The sequence below is a fragment of the Contarinia nasturtii genome, unplaced genomic scaffold, assembly GCF_009176525.2.
Source record: "Contarinia nasturtii isolate CC-2019 unplaced genomic scaffold, AAFC_CNas_1.1 Cnas_scaffold_3875, whole genome shotgun sequence".
Lineage (NCBI taxonomy): Eukaryota > Metazoa > Arthropoda > Insecta > Diptera > Cecidomyiidae > Contarinia > Contarinia nasturtii.
This window is the reverse complement of record NW_022201172.1, coordinates 1-13,835: the sequence shown is the minus strand read 5'-3', so window position 1 is coordinate 13,835 and position 13,835 is coordinate 1. Positions and strand designations below refer to the sequence as shown.

At 31.8% G+C, this 13,835-nt stretch overlaps 5 protein-coding genes and 1 long non-coding RNA gene across 6 annotated transcripts; 3 read left to right on the top strand and 3 right to left on the bottom strand.

Annotated features, from left to right (window-relative positions):
- The first annotated feature begins 234 nt into the window (after window positions 1-234).
- LOC116350205 (protein-lysine N-methyltransferase CG9154) lies at window positions 235-1,125 on the top strand. The gene is made up of 2 exons (XM_031781947.1): window positions 235-491; window positions 557-1,125. The coding sequence occupies exons 1-2, from the start codon at window positions 348-350 to the stop codon at window positions 1,082-1,084; spliced, it is 672 nt and encodes a 223-aa protein (XP_031637807.1). The 5' UTR covers window positions 235-347; the 3' UTR covers window positions 1,085-1,125.
- A 128-nt stretch (window positions 1,126-1,253) lies between these two features.
- Window positions 1,254-2,428, top strand: LOC116350210. The gene is made up of 2 exons (XR_004202004.1): window positions 1,254-1,973; window positions 2,039-2,428. It is a non-coding gene; the product is annotated as an uncharacterized LOC116350210 (long non-coding RNA).
- A 1,005-nt stretch (window positions 2,429-3,433) lies between these two features.
- Window positions 3,434-6,158, bottom strand: LOC116350207 (eukaryotic initiation factor 4A-like). Its single transcript, XM_031781949.1, has 4 exons — window positions 6,054-6,158; window positions 4,746-4,966; window positions 3,702-4,539; window positions 3,434-3,645 (listed from the first exon to the last, which is right to left on the bottom strand). Coding segments are annotated over exons 1-4 (1,206 nt in total). The 5' UTR covers window positions 6,056-6,158; the 3' UTR covers window positions 3,434-3,500.
- A 1,683-nt stretch (window positions 6,159-7,841) lies between these two features.
- Window positions 7,842-8,512, bottom strand: LOC116350209 (protein aveugle). Its single transcript, XM_031781952.1, has 3 exons — window positions 8,381-8,512; window positions 8,165-8,275; window positions 7,842-8,102 (listed from the first exon to the last, which is right to left on the bottom strand). The coding sequence occupies exons 1-3, from the start codon at window positions 8,414-8,416 to the stop codon at window positions 7,926-7,928; spliced, it is 324 nt and encodes a 107-aa protein (XP_031637812.1). The 5' UTR covers window positions 8,417-8,512; the 3' UTR covers window positions 7,842-7,925.
- A 45-nt stretch (window positions 8,513-8,557) lies between these two features.
- On the top strand, window positions 8,558-9,424 carry LOC116350208 (pre-mRNA-splicing factor Syf2). Its single transcript, XM_031781951.1, has 2 exons — window positions 8,558-8,693; window positions 8,760-9,424. Exons 1-2 carry the CDS (start codon window positions 8,609-8,611, stop codon window positions 9,356-9,358), a joined length of 684 nt encoding a protein of 227 aa, XP_031637811.1. The 5' UTR covers window positions 8,558-8,608; the 3' UTR covers window positions 9,359-9,424.
- LOC116350206 (zinc finger protein 277) lies at window positions 9,410-11,117 on the bottom strand. The gene is made up of 2 exons (XM_031781948.1): window positions 10,244-11,117; window positions 9,410-10,135 (listed from the first exon to the last, which is right to left on the bottom strand). Exons 1-2 carry the CDS (start codon window positions 11,039-11,041, stop codon window positions 9,587-9,589), a joined length of 1,347 nt encoding a protein of 448 aa, XP_031637808.1. The 5' UTR covers window positions 11,042-11,117; the 3' UTR covers window positions 9,410-9,586.
- Between the last annotated feature and the right edge of the window lie 2,718 nt (window positions 11,118-13,835).

Sequence of the window (13,835 nt, the reverse complement as noted above, 5' to 3'; positions counted from 1 at the left end):
TAAACGCGAGTTAGTATCTCATTTATTTTAATTCATCGTCTTGTATCAGTATTTTTTTAAATAATGTTTGGAGCTCATGATTATTCTTACCCATTCAATTGTATTTCAATTTAGTAAATGACTAAAATAAAGTTAAAACGATTCATGTCCAACCATTTTTTTCATTTTCCCGCCATCATTTAACTACGTCAGATTGCGTGATATACACGAAATCGGTGTTAAACGTCAATGTTTCACATGCTGTTTCTGACAGGTTTTTTAAAACAAAATGTTTGAGAGATTTCGCTTACCAATCACATTATAATACAGCATCCTAAAACTTATAGATCCATAAATATACATTTTCAATGGATTCCAAAAGTGAAGAAGTCAATGATGAAGATCGCATTGAATTACCACCAGACACTATAGCAATTTTAAACGAATTCTTGTACAAGAAACATATGCAAGATTCCATGGAATCAGAGGAAAAAGAATTCGAAGAAGACTGGGTACAGTATATTTTATTTTATATATATATTCAATTTTGAAATGTCATTTTTTATATTCAAAACAGCAATTATCACAGTTCTGGTACGACAAAAATACTGTATGTTCACTATCAAAAGTATGTTTGAAGTTGATTATTGAACGTCACCAATATCAGAAACCATCACAAATTGCTATTGCATTACTTTGCTGCCCATCACTTTATAAATCTGTTAAAGCCATTCATCCCAATGGAATTGTACGACTCCTCGAATTCGACACAAGATTTTCTGCATTTGGTAACGATTTCGAATATTATGACTACAAGGACGTGAAAACAAACGAAATTCTTCAAAATAATTATGGGAATTTTTTTGATATTTTAATTATCGATCCTCCATTCATATCGAAGGAATGTATTGAGCATGTCTCTACTTTAATACACGTAATTAAAAAAGAAAATTCAAAAATTATCATGTGTTCTGGACAAAAAGCAGCAGATTGGATAAAAAATTATTTATTGCTAAATATACAGGCATTTCAGCCAGGTCATCAAAGAAATTTGGCCAATGAGTTTAGCTGTTACGCAAACTTTGATTTTGACAATTTATTATAATGTGTGTAATTTTTATTACGAATAAATATTGTTTTACATAATTTGAGTTTTTATTATTTCAAACTCTTGAATTATCAAATTTAGCAAAATTTATTGAAAAAAGTGAGAGACTTTATCAGTTATGGACGTCAATCTATTGTTGAAATAGTAAATTAATTTATTTATTTATTCTACAATCAATGTGATACAAAACTATTTTTTAAATTCACTCTTATAAAGTTTGTGACCGTATTCGATGGAGAATCTTAGTAGTATACTTATGTACATTTCGTCCAACCATAGGCAACAGAGGGGGGTTATTCAATGCAAGCAAATGCGCGCGTAGAAAAGAGAAATAAATTCAGTTCAGATCGATTTATGTGTTCTACTACCATTATCAGTAGACAAATCTGACGACATTCCGCTACTTTGTCTAATTCATTCCAACATAGTCAGCTAAAACCACAGCAATGAAATCCCTACTACCGTGCTAGATGGTGTCGACACGAGTGGACGGATTTTTAAATTTATTTGAACGACGCCATGTTACTATACTTGTCCATTACAACGTACATGTAACAGAAGAAACACACAGTCCATTTCCACGCTATTGGACATAATCGATTTGAACCGTCAATGTGAACTAGATCAAGTATAGAACTTTCCATAGGATCATATACGATGAATATGGATTACACAGTCTGTTTCAAAATACCGTCACCAATGTCGACACCATTTGACAATAAAATTTTGACAGTAAAAATATATGTTATTGTTGTTGTCGTTTCATTGCTGTGGCTAAAATACCAAATGAGATTCACAGTAAAGGTGACGCTAACATCTGTTCGCAAATGGTGGAATTATTGGAGAAATCCCGAGACAGAGCTCTTGTTCAACTGAATGCTACATGGTATGGCGAATGATTGAATTCTAATGTCAATTATCAACACTAAATTTATAAAAATTTCATTTTAGGAAACGTATAATGGAACAGTGCAAAGAAAAATTGCAATCGGAAGGCCACTGGGATGATTCGATAGACATAAATGATTTGAATGGCACTGTTGCAAAATTGGTACAGATGTATCCCGTAATTGTAAATGTTGTCGATGGCTTAAATAGCGGAATGTCGTCAGATTTGCTGAACTGCATTTATTGCAAAGCACATATAGACCACATCAATATTTTTTTCTAAAATATCAATGTTTATTCCATCTTTTGAATGTAACATGTAAAATAATTTGTTCCAAGTCACAAATTTATTTCAGTTATTATTTTTTCCAAATTCTTCATATAAAACTTTCTTCACAAGCGTTGAATACGTTTAAAATAAACTTTGAATACACTTTTCTCTTCAATTTCAAATCAGTTTTTATTAACTTACACAGGTCGATGGAAATTATTATAAGCAATAATCTATTAGCAATTGAAACTAACAAATTAAATTAACAATATAATACTTGAAAAAATGAAATAAACGTGTTCTCCTGTTGATATCTTCAGATGAAATAGTCTCAGACACACACTTTTACAGACATCGATAGCTAAAATACAGAAAAAAATATTTGGAAAATGAGGGAAAGAAGAAAGTGCAAACGTCATTTTAACAACAATCCACTGGGTATGAATGGAATGCAGAAACTCAGAACCTGGCTCTCGATAGAGTTGTATCATGCATTTATATGTGCACATAAATATGTATTCTTTATTTCGTATTTATGATTGATTAATGATTTGGTGTTTGCCGTCGTTTAGCATGTGTGTATGCTTTTTTTCTTACTTCGTTGCGGTATTATTGGTTGGATCCCGTTTTTTGCATTTAGGTACCTTTTATCACCTACTTTTTCAAACTCGCTCTGGTTACGCATGCCGTGAAAAGGCAGCAGCTACCAGTAACACTGTTCGTGTCAATAATTACAGGACACGTTACGTTGATGCCATTACAGTTATTATGTACACAGTTGATTATGCATGCAAACGGTTCGCGTGATCGATTTTCCTTTATGATTTATTATAATTGATATGTATATTTCGTTTATGTAAATATGGTAATGGTGTGGAGGTTTAATTTTGGCAATGGCGTGAGTATTCGCGTGACCGCTTAATTTTGGCATTGAATAACCCCCCTCTGTTGCCTGTGGTTTGACGAAATGTACATAAGTATACTACTAATCTTTAATTTGTGTTTTTTTTTTGGAATAATTAAAAGAAAGACATTTTTATTTTACGAATATCTTTCCGTTTTTATTAGAATTTTTTCTTATTTTCTTTAGTTAGTGTCAATTGAATAAGATGTTTAAATCTGATGATGGGAATATTTTTCTTTTGTAGTTGTTGGTGGTTTGGTTGATTTTTTGGAGGCAATTTATAGCCGTTAATCAATCTCAAAATATGTTCTTTCGGTTTTTTTTTTGTATTTGTTTGCTTGTATGTATTTTTACAAAAGATTTACGACATCAGCAGGCATTTCCTCAATGGTGGTGTTGTAGAACTGTTCAATGTCATTGAGTGCACGCTTGTCATCGTCGGTGATGAAGTTGATAGCAACACCCTTACGACCAAATCGACCGCCACGACCAATTCTATTTAAAGAAATACATTGATTATTCAATTTATTAAATGTTATTTTTGAATGTACCTATGAATGTAGTTTTCCCGATTAGATGGTAAATCATAATTGATTACTAAAGATATTTGTTGAACGTCAATGCCACGAGCCAAAATATCAGTAGTTATCAAAACTCGTGATGAACCACTGCGGAATTGCTTCATGATCAATTCACGTTCACGTTGATCCATATCACCATGCAATGATGATACCGTAAAATGCTTACTAGTCAAGTCTTCTGTCAACTGATCGACCTTACGGCGTGTGTTACAAAAAATGACAGCCTGAGTCACCGACAATGTTTCGTAAATGTCACACAAAGTACCAACTTTCCATTCTTCGTGTTTGACATTCACGTAGAATTGCTTGATACCTTCAAGGGTCAATTCTTCTTTTTTGACCAAAATACGAGCTGGATTTCTCATGAAGCTCTTACTCACTTCCAACACATCCGTGGGCATAGTAGCCGACAGCAGAACAACTTGAACGTCAGATGGAAGAGTCTTGAAGACATCATGAATTTGGTCTTTGAAACCACGAGACAACATTTCATCGGCTTCATCAAGCACAAACATTTTTATGTAGTTCGTACGCAAGACTTTACGATTAATCAAATCAAATACACGGCCTGGTGTTCCAACAACAACATGAGCGCCCGAGTCCAATTTGCGCATGTCTTCACGTACGTTGGTTCCACCGATGCACGCAGAACATTCGGCTTTCAAAAATTCACCCAAATTGATGACAACCTTTTGGATTTGTGTTGCCAATTCTCGAGTTGGTGCCAAAATGAGCGCTTGACATTCACGCAAGTTGGTGTCAATTCGCTGCAAAATTGAAATGGAAAACGTTGCCGTTTTTCCCGTACCTAGAAATATACATGTATAGGTTTATATCCATAAAATACTGCATAAATGAAAAATATTTTAAATATCCATAATAAATATGGTTGAATTGTTAAAAACGATTAAAGTTTTATATTTTCCATAAATAAATTTTGTAGAATGACCGGCGAAGGTTTCCGGCGATCTTTGAACAATGTAACAAATCAAATGAAATCAAAGCTTTTTTTACCAGATTGAGCTTGAGCAATAACATCATGCTCCTTGATACACGGCAAAATTGCGCGTTGTTGAATAGCCGAAGGACGCTCAAAACCATAAGCGTAAATGCCACGAAGTAATTCTTCTTTGAGGTTCATGTCATCAAAGTTGTCGACGACTTCATTCCAGTTGCTCTCGATCAAACCCTCAGTTTCCAAGCCTGCTGGTCCATTTTTGTATTCCTCGTCACCCCTGTAAATAAGTCAAAATATGAAAAAAATGTATGTTTGTTTGTATTATTAGAAAGAAATTTTTTGCAAATAATCGACGACAACAGTAAATATATAAAAAAATTCATTTTTCACTAGCTTCACTCAAATATTAATATTCAAAGTAAAATGCATATGTACTATTTCATGTAGTATGGTGAAGACTATATGGTGATTTACGCAGTAAGGCGTACACGATGACGGCATATACTTTTGTTAATCAAGCGTGTATTGAAAATATACATCATAAGTAAATCATGAAGAGAATGCAATTATAATGAACATAACCTTAACTGCGAACAATATGTTTTCATACTTGAAATGAAATTTTATGACGACAAATTTCTTTGTATTCGCTCTATCGTCATCACCTTTCGTTTCAAGCTGTAAAACATATTATTCGCAGTCATTATAGTTGAATTCTCTTCATGTTTTACTTATTGAAAATATACACGCTTGATTTCTTGTATACATACACATATATACAATTTTACCTACAATTTATATTTGAGTGAAACTCATGGGAAGGAAGCCGATCATTGAATTTATTATTTAATTATATTATTGTCGTCGATTAATAAAAGTATTGATCAGATTTTTTTTTGAACATCAAGCACAAAGTCGTATGCATTTAAATAAATCGCACAAATATCCGGCATGAGATATTTGATTACAATGGGATTACTCATCACGCCAAAGATGAGAGTATTTGAAATATTAAATTTTTTCTTATCATATTTTTTTTTTTTTTTTTTTTTCAAAAAATTAACAACTTTAGGTCCAAAAAAAAGATGAAAACGGAATTATTATAGAATTATGGACAATAAGCTTGTGTTGGATATCAAATTTAGTTCAAACTCTAATGGCGTGACAATGACATGAATGCTGTGGTGTAATATGCAAAGGTCTATCTTTACATATTCCAAACTAAAAGTTTGAACTTGAGTTTTCATCAGAAAATTCACGAAAATTCACAATAAGTTATGCAACAAAATACACAAAAACTATTAAAGAAACTTCTTAAAAATTTATTTGAGAAATTTGATTAAAAAATTCAATAAAATACTAACATTTTTCAAAAAAATTACTTTGGCACTTTTACACACGTGCTTAAATGATTCAATATAGCCAAGCGAAAGAACGCCATGTTGAAAAAGGTTATAATACATCATTTTAATAAGCAAGAAAGTGGCTTCTATGTATTCGTTTTGCTTCATAAGCGTATGACGTTACCAACTGCTAAAATATTAATGGGCGGCAAAAATTCATTTCTTTTTGTTCGATAAAATACATTTCAGAGGTAAAGATAGAAATTTTGTTTGCAAAGTGTCATTATTATTTTATAAAATCTATAGGTTTTATTTTAGTTTTTTCCTGTTATTTATAAAATAAGTTTAATAAATATATAAAAATAATGTTTTGCGTACGAGTTTGAAATAATTTGCAATTGTCTATATTGGTACCCTTGATATGAAACAATAATGCGTTTAGTTCTAATTTCATGTTACTGACTTAATGTTATTATTAAAAGAGAAATAGAAAACAATTATCTTGAATTTCAAAATAAATGAAAATTAAAAAAATGTTGATTTTGTAAACTAATAAAAATAATAAATTCTCACATTCTTGAGCAAAATAAAATTTATTTGACATGCGCCACCTAGAAAGACATTAGAGATGTATTCATCGATCGCATTCAGTTCTCTGACATATCTCATGCCGACCAAACATACAACAAAATATAGTGTAAATACAATTGTTATTGAAAGTTTGTATTAAACGAACGGAAAATTAATAGGCAGAATAAAATAGTGCTTGAAAACTTCGAAAGCGAGCATTTTTTATGGTGTAGTTGAATTATACTCTGCAAAAAGAAATGGCATCTCTCATAAGTAGTCCACAAGTCAACTTACCAGAAGCTAATTTCAAAGAAAAAGTACGTTGCGGTGAGGTTTATCGTTTAAGAAACGGGAACGAAATGTTTCAAAAATTTTATTACCGATGTTTGGAGTGTTCGATGGACTTTGAATCATCGCCAGAGTTTGAAGAGCACGTCATTGCCCATTACTTGCAAGAAGACGAAGATGATTGCTCAGCGGTTCATAATTTGAAAAGCAATGAAAATGTTATTAGTATATCTTCAGATGAAGATGAAGAAGAAGAAGAAGAAAATGGCTACTTATACGCATTCGAAGTGGCTTCACTTGTTGAAGAAAATGTTTCCGAAACCGACCTACCGTTACCACTGATGCAAATGTTGGAACATTCTGTCGATAGTTGCGACCAAACAATACAATTAAGTGAAGTAAGTGATGAGGATGATGATCGAAATGTGGTGTTTCCCTGTGAAGGATTACGAAAACAAGCTCTGCATCAATATTCGGAACACTGTTGCACACAATGTCCAGCATATTTCAGTACAAAAAGCGAACTGAATTTTCATTTACATGTTCATACGCTTCCGAATACTGTGGTATGTCCGCACTGTTATGAAGCATTCCCGAATGTACTAAAGCTCAATGAACACATAAGTTTGATTAAGAAAAAAAGATTACGACAGAGTAAAAATTTGAAAAAATGTAAACGAGCCTGTCTGTCTCCACATGATAACGATGTTAAAGAATTGGGAAAAGAAAATCAATGCTGTATGGACCTCAAGGAAACAAAAAACATCGCTATGGATGAAAAATGTGAAAATTCGAGAGATGGAAATGACGCAATTAATTCCACAATAGATGCCTCAACGAATGTCACAACAAACTGCGAAACAAACAATTCCAATGAATTTAACCAAAATATGTTAAATAATACGTAAACTAATTTAAATATATATATAAAGAAACGTCCTTTTCTGTTCATTTGAAATAAGATTGATAAATAAAGTACAATCTTAAGAATTTTATTTCAATCAGATTTTGGTTAAAAAAAATTACTGAATTTAATTATTGTTCATAATAAATGTTCATAAATTCCAAATCCCTAATTTCCATGCTGTCTGTCTTTAGACGTTGTTTGAGAATTTGACGCCAAATTGTCTCTCTATCACGGTTATTTTGTATGCCAATTCGCTGCAATGAGTTGTCGTTTAACCGAAGCAAAGCTCGTCCTGTAATTTCATGCTAATTTTTGAAAAGAATACATGTTAACTTAATGAAGATAACTTCATAGTTTCATAATTTACTTGCAAAAACAATTCACTGTACTGTAAATATTCGCTACAATGTCTACGATACCACTTCTGTACATCAGCAACAGTCCAAAGTAATACTGATTTTGGACGAAATGTCTTAGTCTGTTGGAAATAAATACGATAATATTTATATATAAACACTAACATTTTATTGCATTTTTTTTAAGTATTCTAAAAAGTTTATTTATCTGATGAAGAGATACAAACCTTAAGTTTGCTTATAGAATTTTGTTCTTCAACCATTTCATTAAAATGAAAATACACAAATGATAATTAAAAAAAAAGATCACTTCTCTTTCTTCTTCTTGTCGATATTAATATCTAAAACTCTATGTGCAGTGAAGTTGTCTGCTTTTTGCAGTTTGTATATGTCAAAAAGAAAACAGAAAATTGACAGAAGTTTATTCAACAAAAAACAGTAATAAAGGGAACACAATGGAAGAAACAAAAAAAAGTGCTACTGAGAAAGCAAAAGAACGAATTGAACGTTTGCATAAATTACACTTGCAAAGAACTACAGGTATGAAGATATTTGAAACTAATTTATTAATTCCATTAAAATACAAATTGTTAAATTTTAACCCAGCACGAAAACTAAACCACGCTGAAGTAGTTGCAGAAGATGCACGCAACAAACTACCCACAAATTTTGAAGCACGTCAACGACAAGCAGATTGGCTAGCAGCAAATGAAAAAGGAAGATCTGAAGCAGCAGCAAAAGGTTTAAATTATGACCGTATAAAGTTACTTAATGTATCAGCGGTGGAAGCAGCGAATAATGAGAAAAAAAAGCAGAAAAAAAATCCAGATCCAGGCTTTACTAGTTACGAACAAGCAACTGCACGACAATACAACAGACTTGTGAAACAAATGCCGACGATGGATATGGAAAAATATCAAAATAAACGCCGTGCAGTCGGCGACAATATCTTTTATGGCGATGCACACACAATTTCACAAGGAACACATAGGGACACTCCACAAGCAATCGACAATATGGTGAATGACTTGGAACAACAAATGATGAAAAGGAAGAGCTTCTCAAGACGTCGTATGCACAACGATGACGCCGATATTGATTACATAAATGAAAAAAATGCTCGCTTCAACAAAAAATTAGAACGATTTTATGGAGAACATACTGCAGAAATCAAACAAAATTTGGAACGCGGTACAGCCATTTAAATTCGCTCACATTTATCAGATAACTTGGTCCACCAATAATAAAGATGTTAATAATGCAATGAAAAATGAATGTTTTTTATTATTCTAAAGCTCAGAACTCATTCAGTATTAAACAAATATTTGGATATAATTTTAATACTCCTCTTTTTTCATTCCTTTAAAATTTTGTTAACAACTGTACTGTTAGTATATATGATTTTTTTCTACTTATTCGATTTAGAAATGTTTTTACTTTGGGAAGTGTTCTTTAGATAATGCTTCTGCATCCACATTAATGGCAACTGTTGTATCCTCTGTGTATATAGTGATATGATCCGATTCGTCAACAGAAACATAATTTTCGTCTTCTATATTGGAGTCATCTAAATGGCATAAAAAAGCATCATCTTCATATGTTGGAAAAAAATATTCGGGCATATTCCAATCCTTGTCCGTTCCAAGAGAGTAGTGCTTGTTTTCCTTAAGATGTTCGTTCAGTTTCGATACGTTTTCGCAGCGTTCATTGCATTTGATGCATTCCAAAGTGTACATTTTTCTCCTGACGAAATTAACAATTTTCACTCGATTATAAAAAGACAATGATTCCGTTTGTTGATCAAAATCAATTCCATGTGAAAATTTCATATGATTTTTTAATTTCATGAAGTCTTCACTTTTTTTGTCACAATACAAACAATGTATTAAAGTGACTTCTTGGTTTTCTTCTTCCCAGTCGGACCAATTTGAATCACTATCACGTTCAAAGACGCTGCCAATATTGCTTTTTAATGCCTTTACCTAAGGAAGAAAAGAATCGAATTAATTTAAAATAATCGATAAATAATCGAAAATAATCGTAAAACAATCAATAATAATTAATAAGCCATTTTTTGCTAATGCCTTTACCACAGTGTTTTTATAGCTTTTGGCGTGTGATTTTTTTCGCTGCTGATAATTAGTCGATTCATTTTGATAAAACGATAGAAAAAAACGATCATAGTAGTTGTTTTCCGGATTAATTCGTTTATGACCTTTTTTGCGCATATGTTCTTTAAGTGTTGAACGATCCTTGAATATTTTTTCACAAAATATACATATCAAACTATCCAACTTTAGTTGTACAGTTTTTATAAGTTCATCAATGAAAACTAAATTTTCTGGCTTTCCCAATTGCATAAAATGTTTCGAAAATAAATGCTCAATGAATTGCTTTCTCGTTGACTTTATTATATCACGGCAAAACAAACAATTTCTTTCAAACGTATTATCTTTTCTTTCGAATTGATGTTGAGCTAGTGCAAGTTCCAGGCGTTTTCTTCGCAGTTTCTGTCTTATTTCATTATCCTGTGGTGTGACATCACAAAGCAAAAAATATTTTTCATTTTTTGATGGTTTGCCACTGGGCAATTGATCCATGATGATGGTCGTACAGAATTCTCCAATTTTTTTATCATCGCCAACAAAGACTTCACGCCAATATGTTAGATAATCGTGTAATATAGCAACATCATCTTCATCGCCAATAATTAATCGATGTTCCAAATATAAATGTGTAAGATATTCTGATTTTTCTGTGTACAGCGTGAACAATTTATTGCAGAATAGACATGGCAGAGAGAATGATGATGGATATAGCTGCTCTTGAAACGAAACTCCAAGGCACTCAGTAAAATTTAAGGGACCAAACACACCTTTTTCACTCATTTTGGTCGTACTTTTGAGAAAGTTCTTTATTTATAAACTTCATATACTGAAAATAATCCACAATGTTTTTCTTCTACTTTCATTTGACATTTAATGCAGTACTAGAACTCATTTTTTTAAATTTCATAGTTGCTTCACGTGTCTTTATACCGAGTGGATAATTAAAATTAACTTTTATAGCTAATTACTAATGACTTGACATTGTAATATTATAATTACTATTAAAAATCTTTGCATTTACTCATTAATCAATAATTATAAAGCACACCTCGGTACGTTTTCTGAGAGTCACTAAGACGACTCCAACTGTGTAAAATAACTATTACATAATTTTTTAAAAATAAATCGGTTTTATATCTAATTCCAATTCAATGGGGGAAGTTCACGTTCATCGCATATCCGAAGAGTGTTTTTTATCGGTGTTATCTACAATTTTCTTCGAATTTTGAAAAGTCATTTTTTTATGTTCTTATAATTATGACGGAATTATGTCGGTTAAAAAAAATATGTCGGAATTATGTCGGTACCCAGGAAGCTCAATAAAAAAAAGACTTTTCGCATAAAGTCGAGGCTATTCATTTATTTTCCGAAACGACGACTAGTCGTGAAAAATAAAAGCTTGGGAACTATGTGGGAAATATGTCGGTTCAAATGATATACTCAGATTTTGAAATATGATTGTGATGTCGGTATGCTACCACAAAAATCATTTTTTTCAAAAAAAAATTTAAAAAAATTTTCTTTTTCCTTAAATTATTTTTGTTTTTTATATGTGTTATATATATGTCGGAATTATGTCGATTATGTATCTATCACAAAAAGTCAAAAAAAAATTATTTTCTTCGAAAAAAATGGAAAAAGGTCTTTTTTTTACAATACTTAGAAAAAGAAAAATTTTACTCGACATATATTTTTTTCTATGTGTCTAATATTTATGTCGGAATTATGTCCCCTCCTTGAAAAATCCAAAAAAAGAAATATTTTCTCAGAAAAAAATTGAAAAATGTTTTTTTTTTTACAATAGTTCAAAAATAAAAAATTTCCCTCAAATTAATATTGTTTACTAAGTATCTTATATTTATGTCGGAATTATGTCGAATTTAATAATATCACGGGGACGGCAGTATATGTGATATACCACACATAGGGGAAGACGGGGCAAACCGACGCACTCAACATATCTCGGAAAGAACAACGCCAATATGTCAAGTACACAGAAAATGTGGCCACTTGTGTTATAGTATTTCACATCCACAGAATTTTGATTATCGTGATCATTTCATCACTGTTCTCAGCTGAAGCTTGGAATTTTACACAGTTGATGTCGAGTACTTTCGCGGTATATATACAATTTTTGATATTATTTGTGAGTTTTGTGATATCGAAATTGGAAGAACATTTATCACTCAGCCAAAGAATAGTGGTTAGCGTGCAGGTTTGTGAGCATGAGGACACGAGTTCGATTCTCAGTCAAATTTGGTCCACGACTAGTCGTCGTTTCGGAAAATAAATGAACTTCCTGGGTACCGACATAATTCCGACATATTTTTTTTTAACCGACATAATTCCGACATAATTATAAGAACATAAAAAAATGACTTTTAAAAATTCGAAGAAAATTGTAGATACCACCAATATTATCACAAAATTTTCTTTGAAAAAAAAAAAAACGTAAATCGAGTGTGTGTCTGGCCGAATGAATGCATGAGTGAGTGAGAGATGATTGGGAAATCATTGGAAATGTAAGAAACTATATAGTTTGACCACACACATATAAGAAAAAAACAAATTGCTGACAAATATTTTTGATTTGTTGTGTAGTAGAGAGATGAGCCGGTGTTCACACAAAAGCATCAGAGCATCGTCACAGTGACAACATTGTGCAGCGAATGTACGGACTTACGACAGCAGTAATACACACAAAGAGAGAGAGAGAGATTTTGGTGAGTAGATTTGTATACTGTAATAAGTGCTCATGTTTGATAAATTTGTATGTATATTAGGGTGCATCGATTTTTTATTTCTGAAAATGCAAAAAACCCTTAGTGCGGCTTTTGTAGACCTGGTCGAGAGTAACATTTTTTGTTCTGGCACTTTGGCCTACACCCCCCTCATTTTCACCCTGCTCGATTTAAAGTTCGTAATTTTTCAAATGAATTTTTTTCAATAAATTTGTATGAAAGTGAATTGGTTTTAGTATTGTTGTAGATAGTATTAGAGGAGCTCTATAAGATAGGCCCATCACAAAAATGCACTTTTCATTTTTTAGGAAAAAAAGTTGCAACGAATTTTTTTTTCGCCCATCGATTTTCAAAAAAGTCATCTAAAACATATGCTTCCGTCAATACTTTTGCTCAAAATTCATGTATTTTTGAATTCCGCATGCCCAATTTACTAAAGTACCATGAATCGCCACAAAACTTTTTCCTGCAAACTTTTTTTCAGAACTCATTCGTCAATCAGAGCATTGGGTTTCATACAAAATCTGAAAAATTTCGCTTAAATGTTCACACATCGACTCGAAATTTTACACGGAGCTGGGATTTGATGAAAAATGACTAAAGCCAAAAAATAATTTCAGTTTGTTGTTGTCTTGTTGACTAGAATTATGTTTAGTATATGTCAACAAAATGAATTTTTGTTTTTTCATTCGGAACCATTACACTAAACATATCCTGTTTATATTCTGGTATTAACTAGTAATTATGATGTACTCTATGCCACGTATTCATAATTTTCATTTTTGTCACTTTTTGCACTTTGCTGCATCTTCAAAATGTAATCCTAGCAAAAT

Coding starts and splice junctions, on each gene's coding strand:
- LOC116350209 (XM_031781952.1), bottom strand. CDS start 8,416: ATGGTTGAAGAACAAAATTCTATAAGCAAACTTAAG. Junction 8,276..8,380: donor ATTCTATAAGCAAACTTAAG/GTTTGTATCTCT, acceptor TATTTCCAACAG/ACTAAGACATTTCGTCCAAA. Junction 8,103..8,164: donor ACAGTGAATTGTTTTTGCAA/GTAAATTATGAA, acceptor TTCAAAAATTAG/CATGAAATTACAGGACGAGC.
- LOC116350206 (XM_031781948.1), bottom strand. CDS start 11,041: ATGAGTGAAAAAGGTGTGTTTGGTCCCTTAAATTTTACTGAGTGCCTT. Junction 10,136..10,243: donor AAAGCTATAAAAACACTGTG/GTAAAGGCATTA, acceptor TTTCTTCCTTAG/GTAAAGGCATTAAAAAGCAA.
- LOC116350208 (XM_031781951.1), top strand. CDS start 8,609: ATGGAAGAAACAAAAAAAAGTGCTACTGAGAAAGCAAAAGAACGAATT. Junction 8,694..8,759: donor ACACTTGCAAAGAACTACAG/GTATGAAGATAT, acceptor ATTTTAACCCAG/CACGAAAACTAAACCACGCT.
- LOC116350205 (XM_031781947.1), top strand. CDS start 348: ATGGATTCCAAAAGTGAAGAAGTCAATGATGAAGATCGCATTGAATTA. Junction 492..556: donor AAGAATTCGAAGAAGACTGG/GTACAGTATATT, acceptor TATTCAAAACAG/CAATTATCACAGTTCTGGTA.
- LOC116350207 (XM_031781949.1), bottom strand. Junction 4,540..4,745: donor TATTGCTCAAGCTCAATCTG/GTAAAAAAAGCT, acceptor GTATATTTCTAG/GTACGGGAAAAACGGCAACG. Junction 3,646..3,701: donor CGGGAAAACTACATTCATAG/GTACATTCAAAA, acceptor TTCTTTAAATAG/AATTGGTCGTGGCGGTCGAT.